The 27,848-nt window shown below is 38.9% G+C and overlaps 1 protein-coding gene across 2 annotated transcripts; it reads right to left on the bottom strand.

Moving 5' to 3' along the window:
* Positions 1–188: 188 nt before the first annotated feature.
* Positions 189–26,669, bottom strand: LOC127350822 (aquaporin-4-like). 2 transcript variants are annotated; one of them, XR_007880632.1, is made up of 6 exons: positions 26,615–26,669; positions 20,488–20,944; positions 20,199–20,363; positions 17,649–17,729; positions 13,932–15,286; positions 189–711 (listed from the first exon to the last, which is right to left on the bottom strand). XR_007880632.1 is itself a non-coding variant. In XM_051377847.1 (5 exons), exons 1-5 carry the CDS (start codon positions 26,647–26,649, stop codon positions 15,032–15,034), a joined length of 993 nt encoding a protein of 330 aa, XP_051233807.1. In that variant the 5' UTR covers positions 26,650–26,669; the 3' UTR covers positions 12,526–15,031. The 2 variants fall into 2 exon arrangements, 1 of the variants encoding a protein (XP_051233807.1); XM_051377847.1 differs by lacking the exon at positions 189–711 and having other exon boundaries at positions 12,526–15,286.
* Positions 26,670–27,848: the final 1,179 nt, after the last annotated feature.

Below are 27,848 nucleotides of genomic sequence, written 5' to 3'. Positions count from 1 at the left end.
CTTTTTGGGTCGTGGGTGAAGCAAGAGCACGGGGAGAACTTCATCTTGGTTACTCGATCCACTTTAATGTCCGTTTCAACAGTAGGACAACTGAACACCACTTTTCATCATATCACTCCGCCAATCTTAACCATTGGTAACATTCCAGGTAACATGCACCTTATGTAGTTCCTCATCTACATTGCAGAACAGAATACAAATATGCTTATAGGTAATTACCCTGAATGAATTTATGCAAATTCAATAAACATAGTAATTCACAAAATAAATCTCATCTTACACAAGCATTACATCTGTGTCATATATGTGCTCAGTGTATTTCTAAAGAACAGCTAGATTTAAGACAGTTTAATGTACACATTCATCACAGTTACCTTTTTTGTGTCCTGATTAGATGTAATCTGCTACTTCCCTAGCCTGCTACCCATAAAAGATTCTGGATTTGTCTTACCTTGTAAGGCAGTTAGACTAATGAGATCATAAAATCATTATCATCTCTCTCTCTCTCTCTCTCTCTCTCTCTCTCTCTCTCTCTCTCTCTCTCTCACCCCAACTGGTCGAGACAGACGACCACCCACCTAGAGCCGGAGGATCTGTCCTAGGTTTCTGCCTTTTAACAGGCAGTTTTTCCTTGCCCTTGTCTCCAAGGTCTTGCTCATGGTGGTACTGTTGGGTCTCTGTAAATAATGTTATAAGGAGTTCGGTCTAGACCTGCTCTATTTGAAAAGTGTTCTGAGATAACTTCTGTTATGAATTGGCGCTATACAAATAAAGTTGAATTGAATTGAATTGAAAATTGAATGAGATGATGCAAGAATTCATCCTCCCAGGCTTCAGTCTATGTGTTTGTGGCACATAAGTTACTACAGTGGTACCGGACCAAGGGGAAGGGTGCATAGAGGTTAGTGTATCAGTTCTATCAGAACTGGAGAGTGTTTCTTTATTGAAAGAGCAAAGAACACCACTGAAGGCTTTTCTCCATGGAAAAGATGTTTTCTCTCTTCTCCTGACTTCAGTCAGTGTGACTACGTTATATGGTTTATTGATCTGATTGGTTCAGGTTTGCCTCTGATAGACGGTGGTGGTTCATCCAATCACCTGCTATATGAGTACTTTTTGAAAGTGCTCTTTTCCAAACTGTTTCCAACTACGACTTCCCACATGGTTCTGTGTAAAAAACCATCTGCTGCAGTCAAGTTACATATTTCAATCATATCAAGCTCAAGAACATTCACAAAATAGACGATGTGTTGAGACTGTTCTGCCAGCTGCAGTCTCCAAGGTCCAGAGTGAACACTGTACCATGTTGTGTAGCTTTACTCTCACAAGTCCCCAAACCTCAAGGAAGCTTCATGCTAAACTAATAGCCCTTTAACACTCCCTGCTGTGTCTTTATAAGATGAATGTAGACTATACATCATCATTTATATTTACCCTTGGTAACACTGATCAGCCTGACAAATGACAAATGTCCCAGTTTAGCCACCTGTTCATAGGCTGTATCAGCACATTACTGATCATACAATACAGTCAAAACAAATGCAGCATTAATAAGAAGATGAAAGACACACTGGCAACAGACCTCTCTCAGTCTAACACAGTAGTACAGCACACTGACACATTTGTTCTTCAAATGCATGTATTTGGTCCCTTATCTGAGCCTTTGGAAGAAAGTAACATCGATCCTTTGTGTCAAAGAGAGCCTTTTCTGATGTGCAGTTATATTAGCAGTTATTTTAGCAGCTTCTTAATATAGTATCCCATCATGCTCTTTGCCTGCTCCCAGCTAAGAGCACTGGTTCCTCCCCTGGGCAAACATGACCTTGATATACAGTCTGCACCCCATGCACTGCTCTCATTGCTGTTTGGACTACATCAACTTATTATCTCATATTAAACCATTATATCTGCTGCTACTGGGAGTCACAGTGGTGATGATCATCATAATCTTCATTTCAGTGTGTTTCATAAAAAGGCAATACAAGAGATAGTGAACATTTTGTATTCAAAACACTGAAAAGATAAGTTGATCTTCAAGAAAGGACTGTAGCAGCCCTTCACTTTCACCACATGCCTCAAATACTTACTTCAAATGACACTGCCATACTAGCACTGCTAAATGACAGTTGCTGTTACACCCTATCAACACTTCATTTCTAACTTGACACAGTGGTGCGCTGATAAGTTGGGTAAAAGAGCTGGTCATAAAGCTCTAATGTGTAACATTTCCGCATTAAAATATCTATAAACTCTAGAGTTTTATATGTAGTTGTGTTGAGTTCTTACATTATCCTGAATGTTTCCAACAATGTTCAAACTCAGAGAAATATTCAGGTAACACTGCGTTTCACCGGTCGCCTGTCGATGGCGTCATATCCCCTTTGTGCCTGCGTCAGCGTTGTGGTTGTCTGCCAGAAGCTGTCATACATTGACTGTTGATCCAGTGTGAAGCCACATTGTTACCATCCACTGTTTAGATCTTGGTGCTTTTTAACTCTAGATTTGAACCGGATGAAGGATTTTAGTCATCGGACGTCTGGATCTTAAGTTATCAGAGAAACAAGCTGAGCTAACGTTAGCAGCAGCTCGGCTCGCAGCCCCTCCGGGACGTCCTTTGTCTGTCCAACAGCGTGGGAGAAACAGTGATTGTTAAGGTGGAACTGCTTTATTCAGTGTTTTTAGCGATTTTAATCAGCAGGTCAGTTTGTTAGGAGTTTGAGTGGAGCCCTTGCATGTAACATTGGCCAATCAAATACATGCCAGCAGTGTTATGATCCAGAGCTCTGAATCCTCATTAAGAGGCAGGGGCAATGTGATTGGCTGAAAGGTGACATTATGAAATAATTAAATACATTTTGTGAAGTGAAAACAGACTTGAAAAAGGGCATGCAACATACAAATATTACATGTCTGCGCCCACTTTATATAGCACTTAGATAAAACAGATTTTAACTCATATATGTAAATGGGGAGACACTACGTAGGAAGAGATATCTGTTGTGAATACCATACTATAAAAATGTGTAAATGCAGCTAAAGTGGAACGTGCATTTATCCTTGCACAGTAAACACATCCCATTCCAGTGTAATGGCTGCACGTCAGTGTCACTGAAAAGCAAAAATCATTGGACACGTTTTAGCCATTATATGATGCTCTGAAGCAGCTGTGTAGACAGAGCAGAACAAGCAGCAGCCTCTCAGAGTCCTGCTGTGGCGGTGGTGTTTGTCAGTGTGATTCTGCTTTGGGGCATGTCACCAGGACGCCAGAGACACTTCACAGGCATGAGGCACCCCCGCATTTTAATTCTTGTTAGCCGAGGCTGCTTCAGACCTCGCGACCCAATTAGCAATTAGCCAGCCTTTTACGTGGAGACCTTTTGCTGCGGTGTGTGATCCTGGCCTGATTTGTATGCAGTTTGTGCAGACGCTGATAAGAGCACCCGGAGTACATGTGCAGTTTTTTAAATTTAATTTTATGATGATTTCCATGCCAGGACCGCTGCAGGGCGAGGGGAAATAACATAGCCTGTCTTCAAAAGGAGATCTGTACACCAAGCACAGCAAAATGTGTAGGATTGCGCTTTTTTTTTGTGCAGGCAGGTAATTTGCTCCCTGACTAATCTGCAGAGATAGGGAGAAGTTCAGAAAAAGCTCTTACACAAAGAGCGAGCTTTAGCTCGGAGGCTTGTCAAAAACCTGAAGAAATTAACACCAAGGTGTAATAGCTGGAACAGACGGGGATCTGCACGAACCTAAGAGGCGATGAGAGCATGTGTGTGCACACCTCTGCTTGTGAGTTCATTTAGAGTGAGCTATTTTACCAGCATATGTGTGTGCATATGTGTATGTACATGTAAGTGCATGTGTATCTGAGGATAATTAATTTACTGGAGTGATATGAGACATATGGGAGTGTTAGTACGCTGAGGTGTGTGTGTATTGGATTAGGAGTGTAGGAGGAGGTTGGATGAGGTTAGAACTGAACTGCATTGGCAATTATTAGCAGCCAAACTTTCACAATAATCAGGCAACACAAACCTGTGATTAGTTTTTCTTTTCACTGTGAGTTTGAGTTAACATATTCTCAGAGGGAGAGCTTTTGGAGAGTTTTCCCTCCACTTATGAGCGAATTATCAAAAATTCAAATAGGTAAACATATATGAAAGCAAGCTTTTAACCACTATCCCAGTCTGTTCCTAACCCAGTGGTTCTCAAACCTTTTCTGGTGTGCTGCCCCTCAGAAGCCTAAAAAAGTTCACACCCCAAACCAAAACTAATAGAAAAATGGAATTTCAGTGTCATAAAGGTAAGAATCAGCACACTCTTGTTGATTTATTTTCCCTACATAAATCATATCCATTTAACTTTCACTCCATATTTTTCTCCAATTATTACCCAAACACTCAAAAAAAAAAATATATTGTGATGGAGGATTTCTATTCTAAATGCAGTATAATAATTAGCAATAGAAAAGATTGAGATTAAAATACTTTATCTGTTATTTTTTCTGTCCATTCCATTTGGGCTTTTTATGACCTTTTACTGGATAGTGGCAAGCAAAGATAGGGGAAGGTGGAAAGGATGGGGTGACATGCACTTGTGCAACCCACTGAGGCCACTGCAGTAAGGACTCTAGTAAATGGGGCGCACGCTCTAGCAGGTTAACAAAAAACATGACTTTATTCATTTTTTTCATGAACTCATATAAATAAATAAATAAAGTGATGCTTTAAACACCTTGGCAGATATTTAGAGTTATTTTAACAAAATTTAAAAAATGTATTTAATTAAAGAATCTCCTGAAAACGGTATGTTTAAAGTCTCCTGAGTTGAATATTCCATGTACATTATCAATAGGAGCGATAATTAAAAGCTGATTGGATTTTCAGAAAATCAACAAAACTGTAAAGTGTGAAAACGACTCCCAAGCACAGTTTTTATTGGGAGTTATGTGCTGGAACTATTTCTTGGCGAGGTGCAGTATCTTCCCAGAGTCTTGTCAACATTGTGAGGTTGCCAGGTAACCAGCTGTGACCTGGTCCTACAAATTGATTTTACAGTGAAGTAGGAGTTGTGTCAGTGTGACCAGCAGTTAACATTTAAATGAACAGTATTCGGATATTCATGGATTCATTGGAGTCTTCTGAGAGAAGATATATTAACAAGGTAATAAAATGTTATAAAGAGTTCGGTCTAGACCTGCTCTATTTGAAAAGTGTCCTGAGATAAGTTCTGTTATGAATTGGCGCTATACAAATAAAATTGAATTGAATTGAATTGAAACAACTCCATGGAAAAAAATGCATAATTACCACTTCTAGCAGAGTATCTTACTAACTCATAAAACATGTCTGATGGCATCTTGGGAATGGAAAATAAGCATTGTTCTCTTCTATCTTTGTCTCTTGCAAGTTCAAATTCAAGTTTGTTTATTATATAATACTTAATGGGGTCATGCAGTGATTTAGTATTGCATGTCCATAAAGTTGCATTTTGAGACAAAAAAAGTAGACAAAAATCGATGCAGCAGTTATCCTGATAGATCCTAGATATCCTGACTTTTAGTCCCTAGTAGGTCAAGCTCTAAAAACACCGGATCATATCATCACTTCCCATAATCCAGGCCAAAAGTGTCTTCAGACTTTAAAATGTTCCCTCCAGAGTTACAGAAGACAGTGTACAACTGTTTTCACCTTCCTCATGATAAGTAAACTGCACAGCCAACACACATAGCACTTGCTACATTAGACATAATATTTCTACCCCAGTGGTTCCCACCCTTGAGGTCGGAACCCCCACTAGAGGTTACCAAAGCTTCACCTGGGGTTGCGAGGACTTGATTTTAAGGCATGCTACAATCTCTCAGCATTTGGTTCACCTCTTTGAGAGAAAAGTAAAGTTAAGTAAATTGTCTCATAGAACAATGGCCACGCATCACGGATAAGAAAATGTGTCCAAATGATAAAATACAAACATAATATAGACAAAATTGTATTGTATTGCAATAATCTGCTCAAAGGTCAGGGCTCCAGACTAACTTTTTGCATTGGTTGCACTGGTGCGCCTAACCAGCACAAAATTTAGGTGCACCCACATTTTTCATTGCGTCGCCTTTAACGCCATAAGGTCACCTTTTTATCGCTCTCCATAACTTTCATATAATGTGAATGATTTTTAAACAAGAATAAGGTGTAGAGAAATGCTTGTCTTTATTTGAAGCACAATTATATATAAAAAGAAAAATAAAGTGTTTAAAGTGCTTCACTGAGCTGAAGTTGAACATTTCAAACTAAAACACTAAGCAAAATAAAACATTTCCAAATAAAAGAGGACCTGATTACTACTACCTGCCGTTGAAATGCAGCTGGGAGAGGGGCCACTTTCTCTACACACTTGTCACGGCATATCGTGTGTTTTTTAGACATGTTATGTTTTTTTAAGTGTCGATACGAAACGTTGTTGACCCGCTCACGAATGCACTATTTCCGGCCATATTCTGACCGCACTCCTGACAGTACACGCAGTGCATTGCGTTATGTCCTTTGTTGTTCCTCAGCCAGGGAAATTGTTTCAGCCAGTCCTGTCTGAGGGAATATATTTTGACCTTTTTAATTTGGGTCTCGGAGCCGGGCTCTATCCCAGACTCGGTTGTCTCCTCCTCTGGTTCCGAGTCTGATGCTGTCGCCGAAGGACCGGGGCTTTGCATCTCACCAGGGACCGAGGGCTCCGTGTCTTGACGGGATGGACTCTCAGTAGTGGGGATAGATGGGATTATAGTTGTAGGGCTGGTTGTAGGCTTGGTTTTCTTAATGAAAAAACTTTAAATAATTCTGCCTCTCTTCATTTTCCCTCGTTTTGTCGCGTTTATTTTATTTTTCTGTTTCAGTTAGTCAGCTATTCTGGCGCTCAGGTCGCGCGCAATTTTTAAACACACGCAATTTAGCAGAGGCAAAGACCCGCCCAAGCTCTGTCTCTTATTGGTTTAGAACACGTTTAGAACACGTTTAGATGATGCGCTTGCGAAATGAATTTATGTTTTCACCCGGGCAGTGTCAGGTGCACTGGTGCGACCTAGAAAAATTATTAGTCACACTCTTAAAAATTTTGGTCACATGTGCGACCAAATTGGTCGCACTCTAGAGCCCTGAAGGTCATCCAAATCACTCGTTTTACACAACCCTATTGCAGTTTACTTTTTGGGATCATTGTACAGTTTTGAATATAATATCAAATATCCATAAAACATGTCACAATCAGGGGTCGCCAGTTTACTCAATGAGGGAAAAGGGGTCCCTTAAGGAAAAAGATTAGGTTGGGAACCACTGGTATAACCTATCTTTAAATCTTTCATTGTTACCGATAATCATTTGGACTGGATATGCAAATTAATCTATTTTGTTCCAAAAAAGTTTAGTTTTCCTTGTAATAGTGCTCTCAAACGATTAAAATATTTAATCGCGATTAATCGCATTAATGTCATAGTTAACTCGCAATTAATCGCACATTTTTATCTATTCTAAATGTCCCATGATTTCTTTTTGTCCCATTATTTTTTCTCATTTTAATGCTCAACCTGGAAAAGTGGATCGGCTTGCTTTGTGCAAATGTTGTTTTTATTGAAAACAACATTGGCATATACTGTAGTGTTCAATTTCACACTAACATTCTCACGTGGAGCAAATAATCTCTCACACAATGTAACACTGTCCATCAATAAAAGGGTGAAAAAAATACTTTGTCACACAAACAGCCCCTTCAACAGCCCTTTCTAAGGGATCAAAACAGGGCGATACAAAATAAAGAAAACTACAAAGTGTGCTAGGCGTTAATCTCACGATAAAATTGACGCCGTTAAAATGGGTTTGCATTAACGCCGTTAATAACGCGTTAAAATGACAGCACTACTTTTTAATATTATGTCATGTATGCAGCTTGCATGGTTTTCTACAATATGCTACAAATGAATATAAGCAAGATCCAGAATGATATGTTTAATTGGCTTTTTTCACAGAAGTCACGTTGAAACCTGATAGTAGGAAAAGCAGGTGTGAATAATAAAGTTAATCTTTTCAGGGTGCTGGTATTGTTCATACTGGCTCACTGCCACAGTGTCATATCAATGGGACACTTGAATAGGGCAGAGGCAATATTAGTGTTAGTGTTAGTGCTGCTTGAAAACAACCTATGCTGCTGAGTCCAAAAATTAAGAAGACAGTTTAAATGCTTTTCACTATTTTAGACCTTCACGTCTATGGAAACATTCATATATTACTAACACAACATGTATCGAACACTTATAATCAGAGAAGTCACAATAAAGTCTAATTGAATTGCCTCTTTACCAAACTGCATAGATACATTTAAATAACTGAAAGGTCCAGTAGGTAGAATTCAGTGGCATCCAGTGGTGTAGTAGCACATCACAACTCCCTTGCGTCACTCTCCTCATTCAGGCATGTAGGAGAAACTATGGTGGCATCTAGTGGTGAAATTGCAGATTGCAACCATTTGAATAAAGCTCGCCATCCAGGCATGTAGGAGAAACTACAGTGGCTGCGAAAAATGTGAAAGGCCCTATCCATATACCAGTGTTTGGTTTATCTGTTTTTGACTACTGTAGATACACCATAGAAGAGGACCCGCACCCTCTGTAGATAAAACCACTTTGGTCTAGACTGAAATATTACAACAACTTATTGTTAGGATTGCCATGACATGTTCATGGATCCCAGGGGATATATCCTAATGACTATGATCCTCTGACTTTTCATCTAGCTCTATCATCAGGTGAATATTTTAATTTGTCTGATACTTTTTAAATTTTGATCAGATACCTGCAAAACTAAGGACATTCCCATCAATTGAAAATAAGAGCCTGGAGGCCATCTTGATTTTAAGGTGTGTAAGAAAACTTAAACTTAACATACTTAAAAATATGTAGAGTAGACCTGTGTCTCAGAATTTCATGCATTTCTTTTTTTTTGAAGTATTTTTTGGGGCTTTTATTGCCTTTTATTGATAATGACAGCCAAAGATTGACAGGAAAAGGGGGCAGAGAGAGAGGGGATGACACGCAGCAAAGAGCATGGTCAGATTCGAACCCTGGGCCGCTGCAGCAGGGACTCAGCCTCGGTACATGGGATGCCAGCTCTACCAACTGAGCTAACCAAGCGCCCCATTTCATGCATTTCTATGAAGAAAGCATGTTGATGTTGATGATTTTGAACCCCCATGTTCCTATAGTAGCCCAGGGGCTCCAGATACATCCTTTCGTGTTTTTTCCGCTTTTCGTAGCCACCATAGTTTCTCCTATACCCATGGAATGAGACTCTTTCAACTGTGCAACTAACAACCTCTGGCTTTTGTAAGTGAGATGTAACGTATGCATAATTCAGGGCCATAGTTTTGTTTAATAAGCATGTATGTCTTTAATCAAACAATTATTTGTCAAACTTGATTAAAATCTCTCTTTTGATGGAGTTACATTTAACATATCAACTTTCTCAAAGACTGGGTAAAGCTCTATCATGTAGTAACTCAGCCCCTGTTTACTTGCTTTAATTTGCCTCAATATTTGCCGGTTTTTATGCAATCACTGTGGCACTATTCGACTCTCATTAAGCTACACTGACATGCAAACAGTCTTGTAAACCCAGTGATATTTTAAACTGCATCCATGTTCTCTACAGGAGTTGGCTCTGTATATCTCCAGTAATGTGCAACCTCTATGCATTGGCTGTATGAGTGGAGAGCGGGCCGTCACTTTGTCTTAAACAGATCTCTGATACATTATTAATAACCTGACAAACTACTGGGTGGCCTGAAGCAATACATCAAAATCTGTGCTAAGCCAAACACAAACCACACAAAGAGTGAAGCTGAATGGAAATGTACGTGTGTGCCGCCTTGTATTAATGACATTGAGGGGACAGACACTGTTCACATAGTCACATTATGGGGACTCACCTCCCAGACGGTGACAAAAAACAAAACCTTTAGGAGGAACTTTAAACAGCTAAAGGTTACTTGAGGAAACCTGTAATAACAGAAAAGTCTTCCTGGAGGAACCTTTAGTAAAAGAGGATCTTTTTTAATGTATTTTATATTAAATGGTGTCACTGTACTGTTCACATGTACTAGGAACTTCCAGCTCTCAAATCATCACTGACCTTTAAACCATGAAATTATTTTAATAGAATTTAAGGGAAACGTCTGTATGGATACATGAGTGTCCTAGCAGGCACATACCAGTCCCTCCAGGACTTTTGGGGGGATTGTTGTGGCCTAAAATGTCTGTTTTCAAAAAAACATGCAAATGCAATGCATGTTGTGATGTTTTTAGGCATTTTGTATAATTCATTAAAAATCAAAGCCAACTTGTTCCAGTGAGAATAAAATCGCTCTGTTTGGACAGGGTAACTGTGAGACATTGGTGTCATAACAGGAGTGATGAGTAACAGGGTTTGGTGACGGTTAATTGGTAAAATTTGCGGAAACATTGTGGTGATTGGACACAATTGCGATTGCAACATTACATCTTCCTGGAGGGACTTACACATGTATATATATTTACACATATATGTATATATACATAAAAAAAAAAATCACATTTAGTCTAAAATTGTTAAAATTGTAATGTAACTTTTCAGATTACAATTTTCATCCCCTTCCTGTCTATTGAAAAACTATCTCCAGATGTGTTGGATTTGAATGTTTGTGATAAAGTAAAAGATGAAGTGTTCCTTTATTGGTTAAGTACATTCTCCTAATTAAGCTAAATAAACAAAACTGTCTTGGATTAGCTGGAAAATGTGTCTTCACAAACATATGATGATCTAATACAACAAGATGCATTACTGTAGATTAAACTATCCAACCATATATATAGTGGTTAAAATGAGCTCAACCATAAACATCTACAGCAGTTATTGCAACACACACAGCAGTAATATTAATCCAAAAACATCAGATATAATAGTAAAACACTGACAGGGACCATTTTACTGCACTATGAGCTGCCACTGAATTAATGTATTCTAATTTTGCAGAGCCGTCCAACAGTGTCTATTATGTGTGTGAGATAAATTTACTTGAGATTTTTTCATTATTATTTGATGTAATGGCTGGAATTCTGATCATACAAAGAATAATTTTAGACTGTATGATGCTCAAAAAAATATATGTCGTTTTCCAGCCGTCTCTTTTGTAATCATTTGCAAACATAAGGTAGTAAATCTTTTGTGGTAAGTGGACATCTCATGAAGTGTAATTCCGACTGATACAGATGGGTGACAACTTTCTCCAAGTTTCTGGAATTCTCTCATTTTGTGTTTTGATGACGGTGGTAGAGAGCACTGTGTAACACCAGAATCTCCCACGGTGTGCTAGCACATAGATGATTCACATCATTTTTATCAAATCATTCAGTGACCTGTATAGAAGCAGCTGCCTTTATTATGTTTCTCCAGTCATTCTTTCAGGTTCTTCCTTTAATTTGCCTGCCATTTGAACAAAGTGTCAAGTTCTGCAAGTCATTACACATTCTTCTCAACCACACTCAGTGTTCTATAATATGCAATCCTGTCTCCTAGAAATTACATCTATATAGTTAAGTGTTCCATTTAACGTTGACAATACACATTCTTATGAAAATGTTTTATTCCTGTTTTACTGAATCTGTCCTCACATTCTCTTTCGTTAACTGGTATGGGTTTCTTGCATTCAAAAACAGGAATAGAATACAGGGAATTGTCAAAGTGTGACAGTCATTGTAACAGTGACAAGGACAAATGAGAAAAAATACACAAAGAATACATACAAGGTTCTGAGGCATGAGCAGCAGTGATTGATAACACTGCCCACTGCTTTATGTGCAACAGTCAGTGACTCCATACTTTGCAGCTTTAATGAGACTATTTTATTCATTATTTCAAATTAATTTAAATAGAGTGAATAGGATTTAAATTTTAATAAATGGCCCTTGAGTGCAGTGCTGCAGTCACAGTCAGGACACACACACACACACACACACACACACACACACACACACACACACACACACACACAGAGAGAGAGAGAGAGAGAGAGAGAGAGAGAGAGAGAGAGAGAGTGAAGCAGAGAGCCTGGTCATTTAGTCAGGCTGTCAGTGACACCTGCTGGTTGACAGAAGCACATAGCTATCAGTCTCATGAATCAGCCTTTCATTCATTTATTTCAGTTAATAACAACTATATTTCTGTCTGACTGTCAAATAAATATTATCATCAAGTGTTACTTACTGTTGCCCTTTATGTCATCTTTATTAAACAGCAAAGAAAACCTGCATTTCAAGTCACAGTGGCTCAATGTATATGAAACAAATTATTACCTTTTTTTTGTCTCAAAGATTTTTAACCAGCAAAATACAGTGAATCAAAATCAGAATGTGACAACATTAGGTTTGCATTGAGACAGTTTGCTCATGTGATAGAGAAAACAGTGATTGCTTGAAGCTTGTTTAAGTTAAGTTAACTGGACACAAATAGATTCAGGATTAATTCCATTTATTGAAACATAATCTTGTTTTCATTAAATCAGCCACAGCCATGCAAAAGTCTAATATATGACCATATATTAAATTACATATAAAGTGTCAATTTATGTCCACAGGTCACATATATTTACATACAACCAATATATTTCTAAATATGTCTGTTTTCATAAATGTTCATATATTTTTTCATTTTTCAAATATACACACACATATATAATATATAAGGGTTTGTGACATAAAGGCTGAAATATGAGGTAAGAATATATTGTTTTATAGACCTTTTTCACAGCAGCTCTTCGGTTTCATTTATGTCAAACAGTCAGGATGCAGCTATTGTGCATGTTGGCTCACTAGAAAGATTACACTAAATGGAACAGAACCTTAATTAGTGTCACTAGTAACGTCTGTGTTCAAACACTGAAGATTGCTCTTTCCCTTTACTCCATATTAAATTCATAAATGCATTTTGTTTGTTTCATTCACAGTAGAGCTGGGTTCAATCTCAACCTGTGGTCCTACGCTGCATGGTCCCCCTTCTCTTTCCCCTGTTCCTGTCTATGTTCACCTGTCCTCACAAAATAAAAGCTTTATCCACCTGCAATAGTCAAAGTTGCTTATTGTGTGTTATTTGTAATTATAATTACAATTAATTATTGTAATTAGAATTACAATTACAATTAAACTTCTTGGAAATTTCAGGGTAATTATATACAGATAATATCCGTGCTGCAAACATTCAGAGAGTTTATCATATCTGTCGAGTACAATATTATAGGGACTTCTTCAGTTGGTTTAACCCACATCTGGGAGGAAATGCTTGGGATTCTTAGCAATACTAACACTAACTGGCGCATGGCCTCAAACCATTAGGGCCCCTGAAGGCAGGTTCACTGTTTGGCGATTAGTTCCTAGTAATTGAATTAATGCTAATTAGGTTCATAATACTGTGTGCACCATTACAGCTCACTGTAAACTGAAAGGATGGGAGCCTTTAAAAGGCATCACCTGTATTATGTTGAAGCCTCTGTCTTATACGGGTGCCCTGTGGTAAAATCTAGTGTAAGGCCTTTATTATTTCAGTATATATTCTGAGTATACTGAGCATTTTACTAAATAAACGCGTCACGAACATATAACAGATTTTTTGTGGGTTGATCCGACCCTGCAAGTAAAACTCAGGACAAACCTCTGTTGGCTGTACTGCGTGTGTAACACATACAGCTCAGACTGACAAAGCTTTCAAGACAAAATGATTCTGTTACCACCAGTGCCTGAATTGGATCAAAAAAGGTGTCAGTGCCCTAATTCAGCATAACCCTGACAACATGTCGCCCAGTGCTTGCTCCTGGTGGTACTGTTGGGTCTCTGCAAATAATTCTATAAGGAGTTCGGTCTAGACCTGCTCTATTTGAAAAGTGTCCTGAGATAACTTTTGTTATGAATTGGTGCTATACACATAAAACTGAAATGAACTGAATTGAACCTAACCCTAACCTTAAATCTGTTGGCCTTTTTAAAAAAATCCATTTTACTGAGGACATCTTCAGCACTGATTTCTCAACGTTAAGCTAGTTATGTGTTTACACCATTGACAGTATATATAATGGACAGAGCTTTTGGGTCAGTGAAATGAAGCTGACGTGTGTCTTAAACTTGCATTCTATGTAACGGCCAGCAGGGGGCAGCTCCATTGGCTGCAATAAAACACAGCTACCATGCTCTGACCAACTGTCATGGTGACGACCATAATGCCAAACTCAAGGCTTCAAAACTACTCCACAAACCAATGGGTGACATCACGGTAGGCTCCCACTTGGTTTATGCAGGAGCGCAATTATGCAGCCATCGCTTTTTTCCCAGCCCTACTCTTCTAACACTAGTCTATCATGTTCAATCAATCAGTGTTTAGGGGTGTGTAAGAAGTAAGTGTACTCAAGTACCTGTGAGTACTGGTCCATTTCAGGCACTGTTTGCCACACTAAAGCTTGCACTAGTAAAGATTTAAGAATGATAGGTGTATTGTTGGCTGCTTCAATCTTAACACACTGAACTGCGCCTGCTGTGAGTCATTAAAAGTCAGGAAAAATACATATTTCATTGTCTGAAGTGTAACTGAGGAAGGGGCATCTCTTCACTGCTGTTTCTCTCTCACTGTTTCTCCTCCCTACAGTCCCTTTTCCTCTGTTTGCATCTGTTCCAATCTTTCCTTGAAATATAAACACACAATACATATTGCATGAGCACAAACACACAGTTTTTAACAATGCCACTTTTCTTTTTCTTCCATTTTTTTTATATATATATGTATATACGCATATAGTGTATATACATTTAGTAAATATCCAGCATAGTCGTGTTACATAATCAAGAGGTTTGCATTTCTTTTCTGTCTTCCTTCTGTAATGTGAGTGTTGCTGTGCCGGTCTACAGGAGTTCAGTCTCCTTCAGAGTGGACTGGTGATCGGCAGTGTGGACATCGGTACTGTGTTTCCTTTCTAGTCATACGGAGGACAACACCTCCCCCGACACCTCCCTCTCCCTCTCTCGTTCCTTCCTCTCGGCTCTCTCCACATCCATAACAGTAAAGAGAGGCTCATGGGCTGTGACTGAGTCCTGCCGGTGTTTAGTGGCAGTGAAGGGAGTCTTGATGAAGGCCTCAGAGTAACGTCTCTTCAGCTCTGGGTCCGGACAGAACAGGTATACATACAGGGCTGCAGCCAGAGCCCCACCCAGAGTTGGACCCACCCAGTACACCTAACATGCAGGAAACACACAGAACACTTTAAAACACAACAGCAGCTTGAAATGGTGTGTAAGTTGTCTTTATTATGATTTATCCCTACTGTGTATACCCAAATCTATGCCTAGGCCGTATATACAGTGCCAGTGGACTCTGTGCCACTTCAAATCATACTGTCAAGACACCATAGGCCCACAAACTACAACCGAGCAACAGCAGTGACATCTAATTCAACCACAGCCAGGGAGTGACTCCCCTGTTTATGATGCCATACCTGGCCAGGTACACCACAACTGTGAGGGTACAGGAAAGGAAACAGACAGAGTCTTACTTTGAAGACCATGTGACACTAGACGGTGCAGTGTGAAAATGATGGAAAGAGCAGAAAGAATATCAAAGCTTCTTGGTCTGTGTATGTTTTGGTCATTGGATTTTCCTTTCAGAAACGGGCATTAAAAACAGAAAACGAGTGGTTATTTGATTTTCATTTTAAAATACAAAAATTAAAATTGAAATACAAGGCGTTTTTCAAAGGGATGAGCGAAATATAAAAAATTATTCGATTTTCATTTTCTATTTCATATAACAAAAAATAAAATCACTAGAAAACAGAAACAGAAAAAAGGCCTGTTTTTTCATATTCTGAGACCGGATGTTGTCATTTACAGGACGGTGCTGTGTAGAAGAAACAGTAGGCTAGTAGACTGCGGTCAATCCAGCCGTGAGTCCGATCTCCGTGGTCAAATCAGCCGCACTTAAATTTAGAGTGTACAAGTATTCTCAGCATTATGGTAAATGCGGAGAAACAGCGTATTTACTTCCGGTTTTCAAAATAAAGGTATTTAGAGCCGTAAGCTATAATTAAAATATGTTACATTAAAGTGTTTCATGCGCCCCTGATGAATAAAAAAACACTTTATATCAAGTATCTTTACTGCACCAGTGTGGAGAAATGCCAAAATAAAAGCCTCATATTTATGCCTCCAGAGATTGCATATTTGACCATATTTGAGGTACTGTAAAAACATATTGCTCAGTGTTTCCTGGCTACTGATGGTATATTTGACTTTTACACATATGAGACTACAAACATACTTAATATCAAGCATTTTTACTGTACCAATTTGGAGAAATTCAACAATGAAAGTCCCATATTTGTACCTCCATGTGGCATATTTTCATATATTTGAGCTACTGTAAAAACATATCAGTAGCCAGGAAACAATTATAGCTTACGGCTCTAAATACCTTTATTTTGAAAACCGGAAGTAAATACGCTGTTCCTCCGCATTTACCATAATGCTGAGAATACTTGTACACCCGAAATTTAAGTGCGGCTGATTTGACCACGGAGATCGGACTCACGGCTGGATTGACCGCAGTCTACTAGCCTACTGTTTCTTCTCCACAGCACCGTCCTGTAAATGACAACATCCGGTCTCAGAATATGAAACAACAGGCCTTTTTTCCGTTTCTGTTTTCTAGTGATTTTATTTTTTGTTATATGAAATAGAAAATGAAAATCGAATAATTTTTTAATTTCGCTCATCCCTTTTTGATCATGAAAAAGAAAAACGCCTTGTATTTCAATTTTAATTTTTGTATTTTAAAACGAAAATCAAATAACCACTCGTTTTCTGTTTTTTAATACCTGTTTCTGAAAGGAAAATCCAATGACCAAAACATACACAGACCCTTCTCCAAGGAGATGAGACTACTACAATCCCTGAGATCTAAATTGAAACAAGAAATGACATCAAAGCTGAGAGAACCCAAAGAAACACAATATAATGAGACATTGGGATACCAGTGCTGAGGAGAGGCTAGTCGGTTCAGAGATTTTGTGCTGGTTGTTGAATATGCCTTAAAGAGAACTCTGACTGTCTGCTTTGTTATTGGGGAAAAACTGAAACTCTGAAGGCTGTTCAACCAAGAAAGAACACAACTGAGACACAAAAAGTTGATATTAGAGCAAAAACGGCAAATGACATTCAATGACAATGACAGAATGAGCTGTAAAAACAGCACTATGTAAGGTATATTTCCTGCTAAGAGTAGTATGTAAAAACTTAATGGGACCTTGGAAGTTGGATCCAAAAGTTTAGTTTCTGTGTATTGTAAAAAAACAATCTTTGCATAGCTATACGCAAAACGTTCTCACTCAATTCAACTTGTCTTACTATACTGCTACACTACTGCTGCTTGGGCAGTTGCCTTACGTTTCAAAATATGACTTTGACGGCAGGCTATACAGCTAGAGGGATACCTACAGTCATATTTTGAAGCCGGGCCACCGACGAGCTGCAGTATTTGACAATTTAGGAATTAATGTGTGTATATTGATTGATCAAATATAATAAAAGCTTATAAAGTTACCCAGTGGTTTTCCCAGCTCCATGTGATCACAGCTGGGCCAAATGATCTGGCAGGGTTCATACTGGCTCCAGTGTACGGAATCTGAGGGAACAATCACAACCAACGGTATAACGACCTGATCACAAGAAGCATAGAAGAATTACTCTGTGACATTCAATAAACAGTAGAATTTAATCCTCAATCAAAATCAATCAATAAATAATTGTAATAGCCTTCCAAATGGTTTAAATGCATTTTCAGGTCTAATGCACCCATTAGTAGGATGACATCATTGGTCAGTGCCTTCCCAAATCATTATAAATCACTTTCCCCAAAGGAATTCTCAAATGACCCTTCCCCCTTTTTCTCTGTGCTCCAATAAGAGTTGAACAAGCCTCGGTCAGAACGTCGTCAACTCTTCGCCTTTCTTTCTTAAGACTCGTCTATGTTGAAAATACAGCCACATTTTTACGTTGATAAAATAAACGCAACATTTATATAGTCACATCTTAAGTTAGCTAATGTTAGCTAACTAATGATAGATGTAAATGAGCTAGCTAGCGTTTTCCTAAAATTAGCTTTCAGATGTAATGGAAATGTAATGTATGTTTCTGTTCTAGAAGCGCCGCAGAGAGTGGCAGCTTGACACAACAGCTCCCGCTCACCCTCTAATCTTACTACTTCTTTATTCCTTCTTAAACAGCACTGTGTTCATTGTTGTAAACAGACCTCCAGTGTTGGTTGTTATTTTTTTTACTTTTTTAGCCATAGTTGAACTTAAGTTTTTTTAAATATAAACAATGTGTAGGAATGTGGACACAACAACCACCACACAACAAAACCGGAGTGAGGTTGTGAGGACTTCCTACGGTATCGGGATTTACGTGTCGCATGCCCGAGGGAGATCCCGGTGGAGTTAAAGAGACGAAGGAGAGGAACCAGAGCAGGCACGTTGGTGAGGACCACGAAGACAGAGAAGCGGTGGAGATACAAATGCTGTACTTGTATAGCGCCTTTCTAGTCTTCCAACCACTCAAAGCGCTTTTACACTACGTGCCACATTCACCCTTTCACACACATTCACTCAGTGATGGTAAAGTCCACTGAACAGAAACTAACATTCATACACATTCACACACCGATGCACGGCATCGGGAGCAATTCGGGGTTAAGTATCTTGCTCAAGGATACTTCGACATGTGGCACCAGGAGCCGGGGATCGAACCCACAACCTTCCTCTGAGCCACAAGCCATGTCTTCCCTTGGTTGTCATGGGAAATGTACGCTCGCTGAACAACAAGACGGACGAGCTCTTGGCCCTGGTCAACGGACAGTGAGAGTATCGGGAGTGCAGCATATTATGTCTGAAGGAGACATGGCTGAAGGACATTACACCAGACTGTTCAGTGGAACTGGCCGGTTTTTCACTAGTTGGGGCAGACAGGAAGAAACAGAGCGGTAAAAAGTCGTGAGGAGGGCTCGCTGTCTTTGTGAACTCTAAATGGTGTAACCCTGGACATGCTGTCAAGAAGGCAGAAATCTGCACGCCTGACATTGAACTGGCCATAGGGTTAAGGCCATACTATCTGCCCCGTGAGTTTACGGCCACTATTATTGTCACTGTTTACATTCCTCCATCGGCAGTAGCGGCGCACACTGTGACGTCATCCACTCCACCGTAGCAGACCTGCAGACACGTCATCCCAGGGAAGCTGAAAGCCATCATGGACAACCCCTGTCATCCTCTCCACGCTGAGCTGAGGCAGCTCAGGAGCATCTTCAGCTACAGACTGACCCAGCCCCGAGCCTCAAAGCGGTTTGGAGGCTCATTTGTACCATCTGCCATCAGACTCCACAACGCCACAGCTCCCAGTTCCTCCAACCCCAGCTGATAAAGACTGGTTTAGAACTCCTACCTACAACGCACAAACCATTTGCACTATTTATATTTAATTTCCACTTCAGTAGTTTGGTAGTATTAGTTTAGCTTTAGTTTTTTTAGTTTGAGTCAAGTTTAATTTTCTGCTCATATTTTGGACTCCATGTCCTACTTGAACAACAAATAGTGTATATACTTAATTTATAGTTTTTATATCTTCTAATATTAATAATATTAGCAATATTTTTACTGTGATATTCTATTCTATTTCTATTCTATTCCTAGTTTTCTGTTTTTGCGCTGCTTTGCTCTATTGCTGCTGTGTCAAAATGAATTTCTCCTTAGGGGGATAAATAAAGGAATTATCTAATTATCTCACTAGCTAGCTTATGATTGATGTAGATTAGTGTTTTGCTAACATTAGCTTGCTTAGGATGTGACTACATATAACTTGCCTCAACCATACAGATAAAACTTTCTCTCTCTCCCCTCTCTAATCTCAACTGGTCAAGGCAGACGGCTGGCCATCTAGCCTGCTTGAGAATGCTGCCTGTTAAAAGGAAGTTTTTCCTTGCTGCTGTCGCCACGTGCTCGCTCGTGGTGGGAACTGTTTGGTCTCTGTAAATAATTTTATAATATTTTATATTTCTGTGTATACATTTATAGTAACAGCTCAAGTGTTGGGTACTTACAGCAAACAAGTGACCAACACACACAGACAGGCCGATAGCCAAAGCAGATGACCCCTTCAGGTCATTACGTTTGTGGTCACAGGTAGCAAACACAGTGAAGACCAGCTGAAAGGTGATGAAAAGTTCTATGACCAGAGCGTTTCCTTCCGAGATGCTTGTATTTACCTGGGTTAGAAACATCATGAGATATTTGTACGCCTTTTATATCTTGTATTAAAATGTGATCAGTATCTGGATTTACTGCACAATAAGATTGTTAGTAATTAGCTTTTTAAAAATAAAGACAAACCGTTGTGACCCCCATGCCTCCCCTGACAGAGGCTGGGGTGACCCCAAAGAGAATAGCAGCCCCCACTATGGCTCCTACACACTGGGCCAGCAGGTAGAAGACCGCTTTAGCCAGGCTGAGCTTCCTGGTCACCACCATGGCTGCCGTGACTGCCGGGTTGATATGAGCACCGCTGATGTGGCCGAAGCACTGCACCATTGTGGCAATACTCAGGCCAAAGCAGAGCGAGATGAGCACCAGGTCAGGGGGTTGGGGATCCTGACTAACAGCCCCCCAATTGATGGTTGAGCCGAGGCTGAGCAGGACGAAGAGCAGCATGGCGAAGAACTCGGCCCCCACACAGCGCCAGAACTCCTTAGTCCAGATGCCCTTGAAGGCAGTCATGGCTTCGTCTTGGGTGAAGCAAGATGGAGGCCAGAACTGACAGTGTGGTGTGTGGCAGCGGAAGCAACACTTCCTGGAGGGGGTGAGAGGAATGCCAAAATTCATTTAAAAATAATAATTAAAAAAAAAAAAAAAGAATTATGAGAAGGGGTTTCAATTAAGAAATAACTAATAATACTTTCAGTTAAGTTTGAAAGAGCAGAAAACTGCAGTTCCTCTAATGGCCACTTGAGGCTGGCTCCAGCAGTGAATCAATCTCTCATGCTTAAAGTTATGCATAATTAAGGTCATTCGAGTGACAGGTGAGTTTCTGTTTTTAGTAACTGGGCTTCATTCAGTCCACCTTGTTGTAATGGGAAAAAAATCACAATTAAAATTCTACAATCGTTCAATCAATATGCAGATTCCATGAATAGTTCATTCTGTGCTGTTAATACAGTAACATTATGTTGGTGTGCTGGTTCCCAACCCCAACAAGGTGATAGTTTCACAGCCTCATGGAGGCAAAGGCTTTCTTGATTTTAAGTGGTGTAAGAAAACTATACAGAAGGCCTATATCTCAGCATTTCATTCATTTCTGTGAAGAGAAAATTTTATTTTTAAGGGTGAAGGGTGAAGGGGGAGGATAAATCAGTGACCTGTGAGCTGGAGGACAAAAAACTCACATGGAAGAGAACAGCTAGAGGAGAGAGAGTAGTTAAATGGACAAAAACACTGGGAAGTATAATAGTTCCTGGGTATAGTTGCTCTAAAAAGAAAACATATATGACATATATAAAAGTAAAGAGTGGCAGGTTGTTAACTGGACAACAAAGCTGGAAATAAGATGATCCATAGAATTGGATTTTTCAAGAAGATAAGTGCAGATTATAGTGGTTTCTTTGTCCTTTGATTCAACTGGCAACACTGTCATACCATCACAAGTTCAAGAATTTCATACAATAACTTTGTGGGCCTCTTGTCACTTTTGGAGTGCATGCATGGGAGCACAAGCACAATGCTACTGTTACACTGTTTTTAGGCTTTTGTGTACTCCAAGTAGTAATAAAGACTGTATTACTACCAGGAGTACTTGTTATAGCAAGTGCTCTACGGCAACACTGGGGAGACATACCCAAAAGAATGGCCTGATGCCCAAAAAAACTCTCTCTCTCTCTCTCTCTCCTCTGTACACATCAGCACATGCCAATTGCGCTACAACTACATTATAGAAAAGTACCAGCAACAATTTGCACCATGTACCACAAATAAATCTATAAAACCAAAGCAAAAATAATTATTTGTAGAAGAGAGAGTTGTTTCAGAGCTTGGGCAGACCTTATTTAAAACGCCGCTCACATCGACGGCCTTTCTGTGACGCAAACAGGTTAATCACCATGTCAAACTCCACCCTGCTGTACCTCACCATCAGCTCACCTTTCAGTTTCCCCCTGCAGATCATTGGGTAATGTGCACATGCAAAGACAACAAGTGCCTGGCTTTCTCAAAGCGCACTGTGCGGCTACTGACACATTATCAGAGCGCCGCATCCTGCGCGGCGTTACAGCGGCTGCAGCGGCTGCAGCTGTGTCCACATCTGGATGTGGCTGATTGTCATCTGTGGTCAGCAGTTCAGATATGAAGCACGAAACATTGTCCAGGCCCTGTCTCGTTCTGAGAGAATCTGTGGTCTTAGACGTGTACTTTGCAACCTGTGTGTTTGACAGGTGATCGGCTGATCCACAGTCCGTGATAGTGAATGTCTGTGTTTCTTTACCAGCTCGTTGTGTCTCTGTACAGCGGTGCGGTGACCCTCATTAAGCTGACAGATGTTCACTTTACCCAGCAATCACAACTCTACACTATTTCCAATGTGGCTCGTGCTGCATTCACGTTTCCTAATTTTGTCGGATAAATATTTTAAATCTACAATTCCTTGTTGGGTCCAAGCCGTGTCTCCTCCAAACAGCAAACATGGAAACAGAGAAGTGAATTCCTAGCTACACTTGCTGTTAGCCAGTCCGTTCGCTGAAACCATGTAACACAAAACTACGATTTTGTCGTTTGTCCTTTTGTGTTATTTGAACATCGTTTGGATGATGTGTCCCCAATCTCTGTATTTCCATTTTTTCCTCCAAAGACTTTAAAGAAAATTGATTAGAAAGTAAATAATCCACCTCGTTCATGTTCATGCTAACGCCCGCCATACTACGAACTAGCCTCACTGTACTGTAGCTACTGCGCTGTGATTGGTCGAAGGTCACTGTACTGTAGCTACTGCACTTTGATTGGTCGAAGGTCACTGTACTGTAGCTACTGCGCTGTGATTGGTTGAAGTTAATACATTATTAATTTGTTTATTCCTTAACTTTTCTTTGCATTTGCCCTTTAGTATTTTATATCATCCGTTTTTATTTTCTAAATGTATTTATAAATCAATTAATATGCTCTTTAGAGTAGGGATGTGAATCCCCACCACTGAGGCCGATTCGATACACATCTCGATACGCTGCCAGCGATACGATACATTAACGATACAGTGGAGCCCCCTGCCCATACGATGCGATACGATTCACCTCTGTTCATGATGCGATGTGATTCATTAATGATTTGACAACGATTTGACTTTATACAATGCGATTCGGTTCGATACGATTCATGATGCGATTCAAAACGATTCAACACAATACAAAGAATTTACAAGCCCACATCTGGTTTCTAATGTATTTGATACTTGATTGTTTTCTATAAAGCAAACCAATAAATCCAACTTAAAAAGAAGGTGCAATTCAATATGGTACAGACAGAGGATTGTTTTATTCCTAATAAACACTAAATCATAAACAAAAAATATTTTTTTCATTACATGTGTTTTTAATCTCATTCTCTACTTATACAACACTAAATGTATTGTATTCAGGCAATTTCTTTTTGGCCTCTTCATAAAAAAAAACAAGCTTTTCTCAGGTCCTTTTACTAATAATGTTCTCTGTCTGTAATTTTACAATGTTTTACAAAACACTTCCCAACATCAACAATGTGCATTGTGCAAATAACTTCATCATAGTGCAATGTCCATACTACTGCTGCCAGACTGATGTGCTTGAGCTGACACTCTTCTAGTTGGCTAACTGAGCAATGAGAGCAGAAATCATTGAGATTTATTCAACAATATAACAGTTAAACAAACAAACAAAAATAAACAATTGCAACTGCTTACAAATGTAAGTGTAAAAAATTAAACTATTGACTGACAGCCACAGCAACTGGAAACATCACTCACACTGAGGTATATCAACTAGAGGTCTTTCTTTTCAAAGTCCACACTACTCCTGCACTATTGTGTGTCTTCCAAGGTACGCTTAATATCTCCTCTTCACCTGTTGTGTTGCTTCCCTCCATTTGTTCTGTTTACTAACAAACTGCTCCTGTGCTCCAAAAAGATAGTGATGGTGCGATCACGGCGCCTCGAAAACACGGGTGCAGAGGAGATAAACTATGTAATAATCGATGTAACCATGGGTTTTAACGATGCAGACACGCAAAGAAAGATACATTGCGCATTTAGCCGGCAGTTGTATCTGATGCACACTGAAGCTACCGGTGCACTCGCATCGCAAACGTCTGTCTCGGACCACCGATTCAAATCGGTGAATCTCTCCATCCCTACTTCAGAGCCCGACCAGTATTGGACATTTTGAGGCCATTTTTTAGCGGGAGAAAGTAGAGCTTTTCTATGTGGATTGTGCACTGATATTACAATGCAAAGGTAATCAGAAGGTTGTTTTCTTAAACAAATAGCTTAAAGAACGTTTAAAGGTCCAGTGTGTAACATTGAGGAGGATCTATTGTCAGAAATAGAATATCATATTCATAGCTATGTTTGTGATAAGAACCATTGTGTTTTCGTTACGTTAGATTGAACTGTTCTTATCTGCAGAGGGAGTGGGTCCTTGAACCCCCATGTTTCTACAGTATCCCACAAGGGACAAGCAAAACACTGGCTCTGGACAGGGGTGTTGATGTTTTTTGTGAGTTTCGCTTCTTCTCTCTAAATCTGTGCTGCTTGCCACAGTATTGAAAATCACAGCGCACTCTGCTGGATACATTTAGCACTGACACTTAAATACTACCACAAGCATTTCTTTCTGCAATATATAACGAGAAACGTTTTTCGTATCGGTTAACATATACACAGTTACAGTGATTATAAAACTACTAGCACTTGTCATAGTATCAGTAGGAGTACTAATAGCAGAAGAATTAATAGTAGAAAGAGTAGAAATAACAGCAGTAGTATCAATAGTACAGGTGGTCAGGTAACCCGTATTTTTAATATGAGGTCAGTACAAATCCAAAAGGTCCGATGAGGTCATCTTAAAGTCAGTAAGTATCCAAATAAGCATGTGGGTTATTATAAAATCCACTATATAGTTGTCCCTTTATAAATGCCATTATTGTATGACGAGGTTATTAATCAAAACTTTTATTATGTACTTAACTGAACTAAAATAAAATAAATATACAGAAAATACTAGTCAAATGTGTCACCTTGTCTTCCTGTTCCTGGTTGTGTGGCTTTTCTTGTTTTTCTGTGCAGGTACTTTAAGTGGGCGTGGCAGAGGGTCGTCGGCACATTATACACACCTGAGGCCTGTGTGCCATGCGCCTTTAAAAAAATCTGGGAGCTCAGTACTCTCTCTCTCTCTCTCTCTCTCTCTCTCGCTCTCCCCCTCCCTGAGAAAACTATCTGGTTTTTGGGTTTGATGGTTTGATGGTGTTGCTGCATCTTATTACAACACAGCACTCATACACTTCTCCACTAAGGGCAACAGAGTTAGTGTCACAAGAGCAGTAGTACTGGGGTAACACTTGCAGTAGCAGTGACTGCTGGCTAGTTTACTAAATGCTCTCTGATCAGTGTTTAGGTGCTGGAAGAAGGTGCTGCAGCCTTCTCAGCACCCCCTAAAATCTGGCATAATGAAAACCATTATTTTATAAAAATGTAAAAAATTATAATTACCGTACTTTCTCCTTTTTCTAAAACAAAGATGTACATGTGTAAACTGGTATTTCTGGTATGGTATAAAAAGAGATTTTGTCCAGTAAAAAGTGAGAAAAGTGTAAAATGCTAACAACTATTAAATACCCTGTAATGCGTAATTTATTTTAATTCAAAACAAGTTTGTCAAAATTGATTTTAAATAACACAAACTTAAGTTAGTTAAGTTAAAACATTATTGATTAAGAATCTTTCACTAGTACATTTTACAAGGTATTCTGTTTTCACAGCACAAATAAAAATTACAAAATTAAGTCAGTGTCACTGAGTTACTAAAGCTACTTGATGAAGAATGTTTTTAAATTCACAAAATTGATTTTGTTTAATAAATTAAATAATGTTAAATAATTCAAATTAATGCAAAAACCATAAATGTCAAGCAATAGCATTTAGTACAACATCATTATGTAGACAGACTTTTTCTCTCCCCTGCTCTGGCTGACCTCCAGCGTCCCTGGGTCAGTGATCACTTTACGGAATTGTATTTTCCTTCATCCACACTTCTAAACTCCACCGCCAATGTTAATTAAGTAAATAATTCCAGAAGAACAAACAATAGATTGATCCATCGCACAGCAACAATTCATTGTCAAATATACAGCCCATTCGTTACATTAACAAAAAAAAAAAAAAAAGCGAACCCATCTTTCCTGCCGTGCTGTAAACTGGCCAGCTCCTGTGCGTCTTTACGCGTCTACTCACCTCAGGCGCTCCAGAGCCCCGCCGCTCTCCGTCATGACTCCAGCAGCCCGCTGGATGTTTCTGTCTTTTATAGCGGGGCTCTGTGCGTGTGCGCGCCTTGTTTGTGTAAGGTTAGTTTCTGGTTTATGCTGGTCTGACCTGGATGGGATCGGATGAGTGAAAAATAAAAACAACTCAGGTCATGGATCATAATAATATGATCGTAGAGCACTTTAACAGTTTTATTATTGGAGCTTTTCTTTTGTTGTTGCAGATTTTATTTTATTTTTTAAACTAGTTTTTAATTTTTGAGACTTTAAAATAGACACAATGCAATGCAATATACGGCACATTAGGCAAACAGGATAAACAACACAATAACGGGATAAAAATAATTTCAAGGATTCATTTCATTGTATTGTCAATGACAACAAGTTTGTAGAAGGAAGTTTAGCTATAATTCCTACTTTAAAAAAACCTAAAACAAAAAATAAAATAAAATGTACTATGAATTGTTGAGGGGGAATTTAACAGTAACACTTTATAATAACCATTATTAATAAATTGTAAATTGATCGTTACTAAAACTCAGTTAATTCACTGTTAACAATGAAATAGTAGTTCATATATTTTTACTAATTATTAGTAATGCTATAAAACTTACTAATAATAACCATCCAAATAATGTTTATAGACGGTTTACAAACTAATGTCCCAAACTTCTTGGAAAGGACAGTAATTATTATTCTATCATTAATATTAACCATTAACAGTATTAGAAATATTTGCTCCATCTATCTGTATAGATCTTTTACAAACGATGTATTAACGGTTTACAAATCATTTACATACATGCTTAACAAAGTATATAAAATGTTGTAATGTTAGCAATAATAAACTGTTAATAGTTTAGTAATCACAATGTAATTGTTATCATCTCTCTTCAAGTTGGGAGGGTTACCTTAAAAATGTAATCCGATACAGTTACTAATTTCCTGCTTAAAATGTAGTCAGTAACCTAATCCAGGTATCACAAAATTAAACTTTCTTTTACCTTTGGATTACCTCAACACCAAATATGTAAATAAAGACAAGAGGACAGAATCAATAAGAAGTAAGACAACAGAACAATGTAACCTTTGGAAAGAAAATGGAAACCAAGATTTTAAACATCCAAAAACGTGTCCTGTATTGTATTGTAATGTATTTTTAATGACAAACTGATATATTTTAAAGTCCTGCTAATAATCCCCAT

This window comes from Dicentrarchus labrax, unplaced genomic scaffold (genome assembly GCF_905237075.1).
Source record: "Dicentrarchus labrax unplaced genomic scaffold, dlabrax2021, whole genome shotgun sequence".
Classification (NCBI taxonomy): Eukaryota; Metazoa; Chordata; class Actinopteri; family Moronidae; genus Dicentrarchus; species Dicentrarchus labrax.
This window is presented reverse-complemented; position numbering and strand designations above follow the sequence as displayed.

What these genes read in the sequence shown, in the direction of transcription:
- LOC127350822 (XM_051377847.1), bottom strand. Translation starts at nt 26,649, where the DNA reads ATGACGGAGAGCGGCGGGGCTCTGGAGCGCCTGAG. An exon ending in GGGGCTCTGGAGCGCCTGAG is followed by an intron (nt 20,945 to 26,614) that starts GTGAGTAGACGC and finishes CACCCCCTCCAG; the next exon opens with GAAGTGTTGCTTCCGCTGCC. An exon ending in GGAGCTGGGAAAACCACTGG is followed by an intron (nt 15,287 to 17,648) that starts GTAACTTTATAA and finishes CCTGCATGTTAG; the next exon opens with GTGTACTGGGTGGGTCCAAC.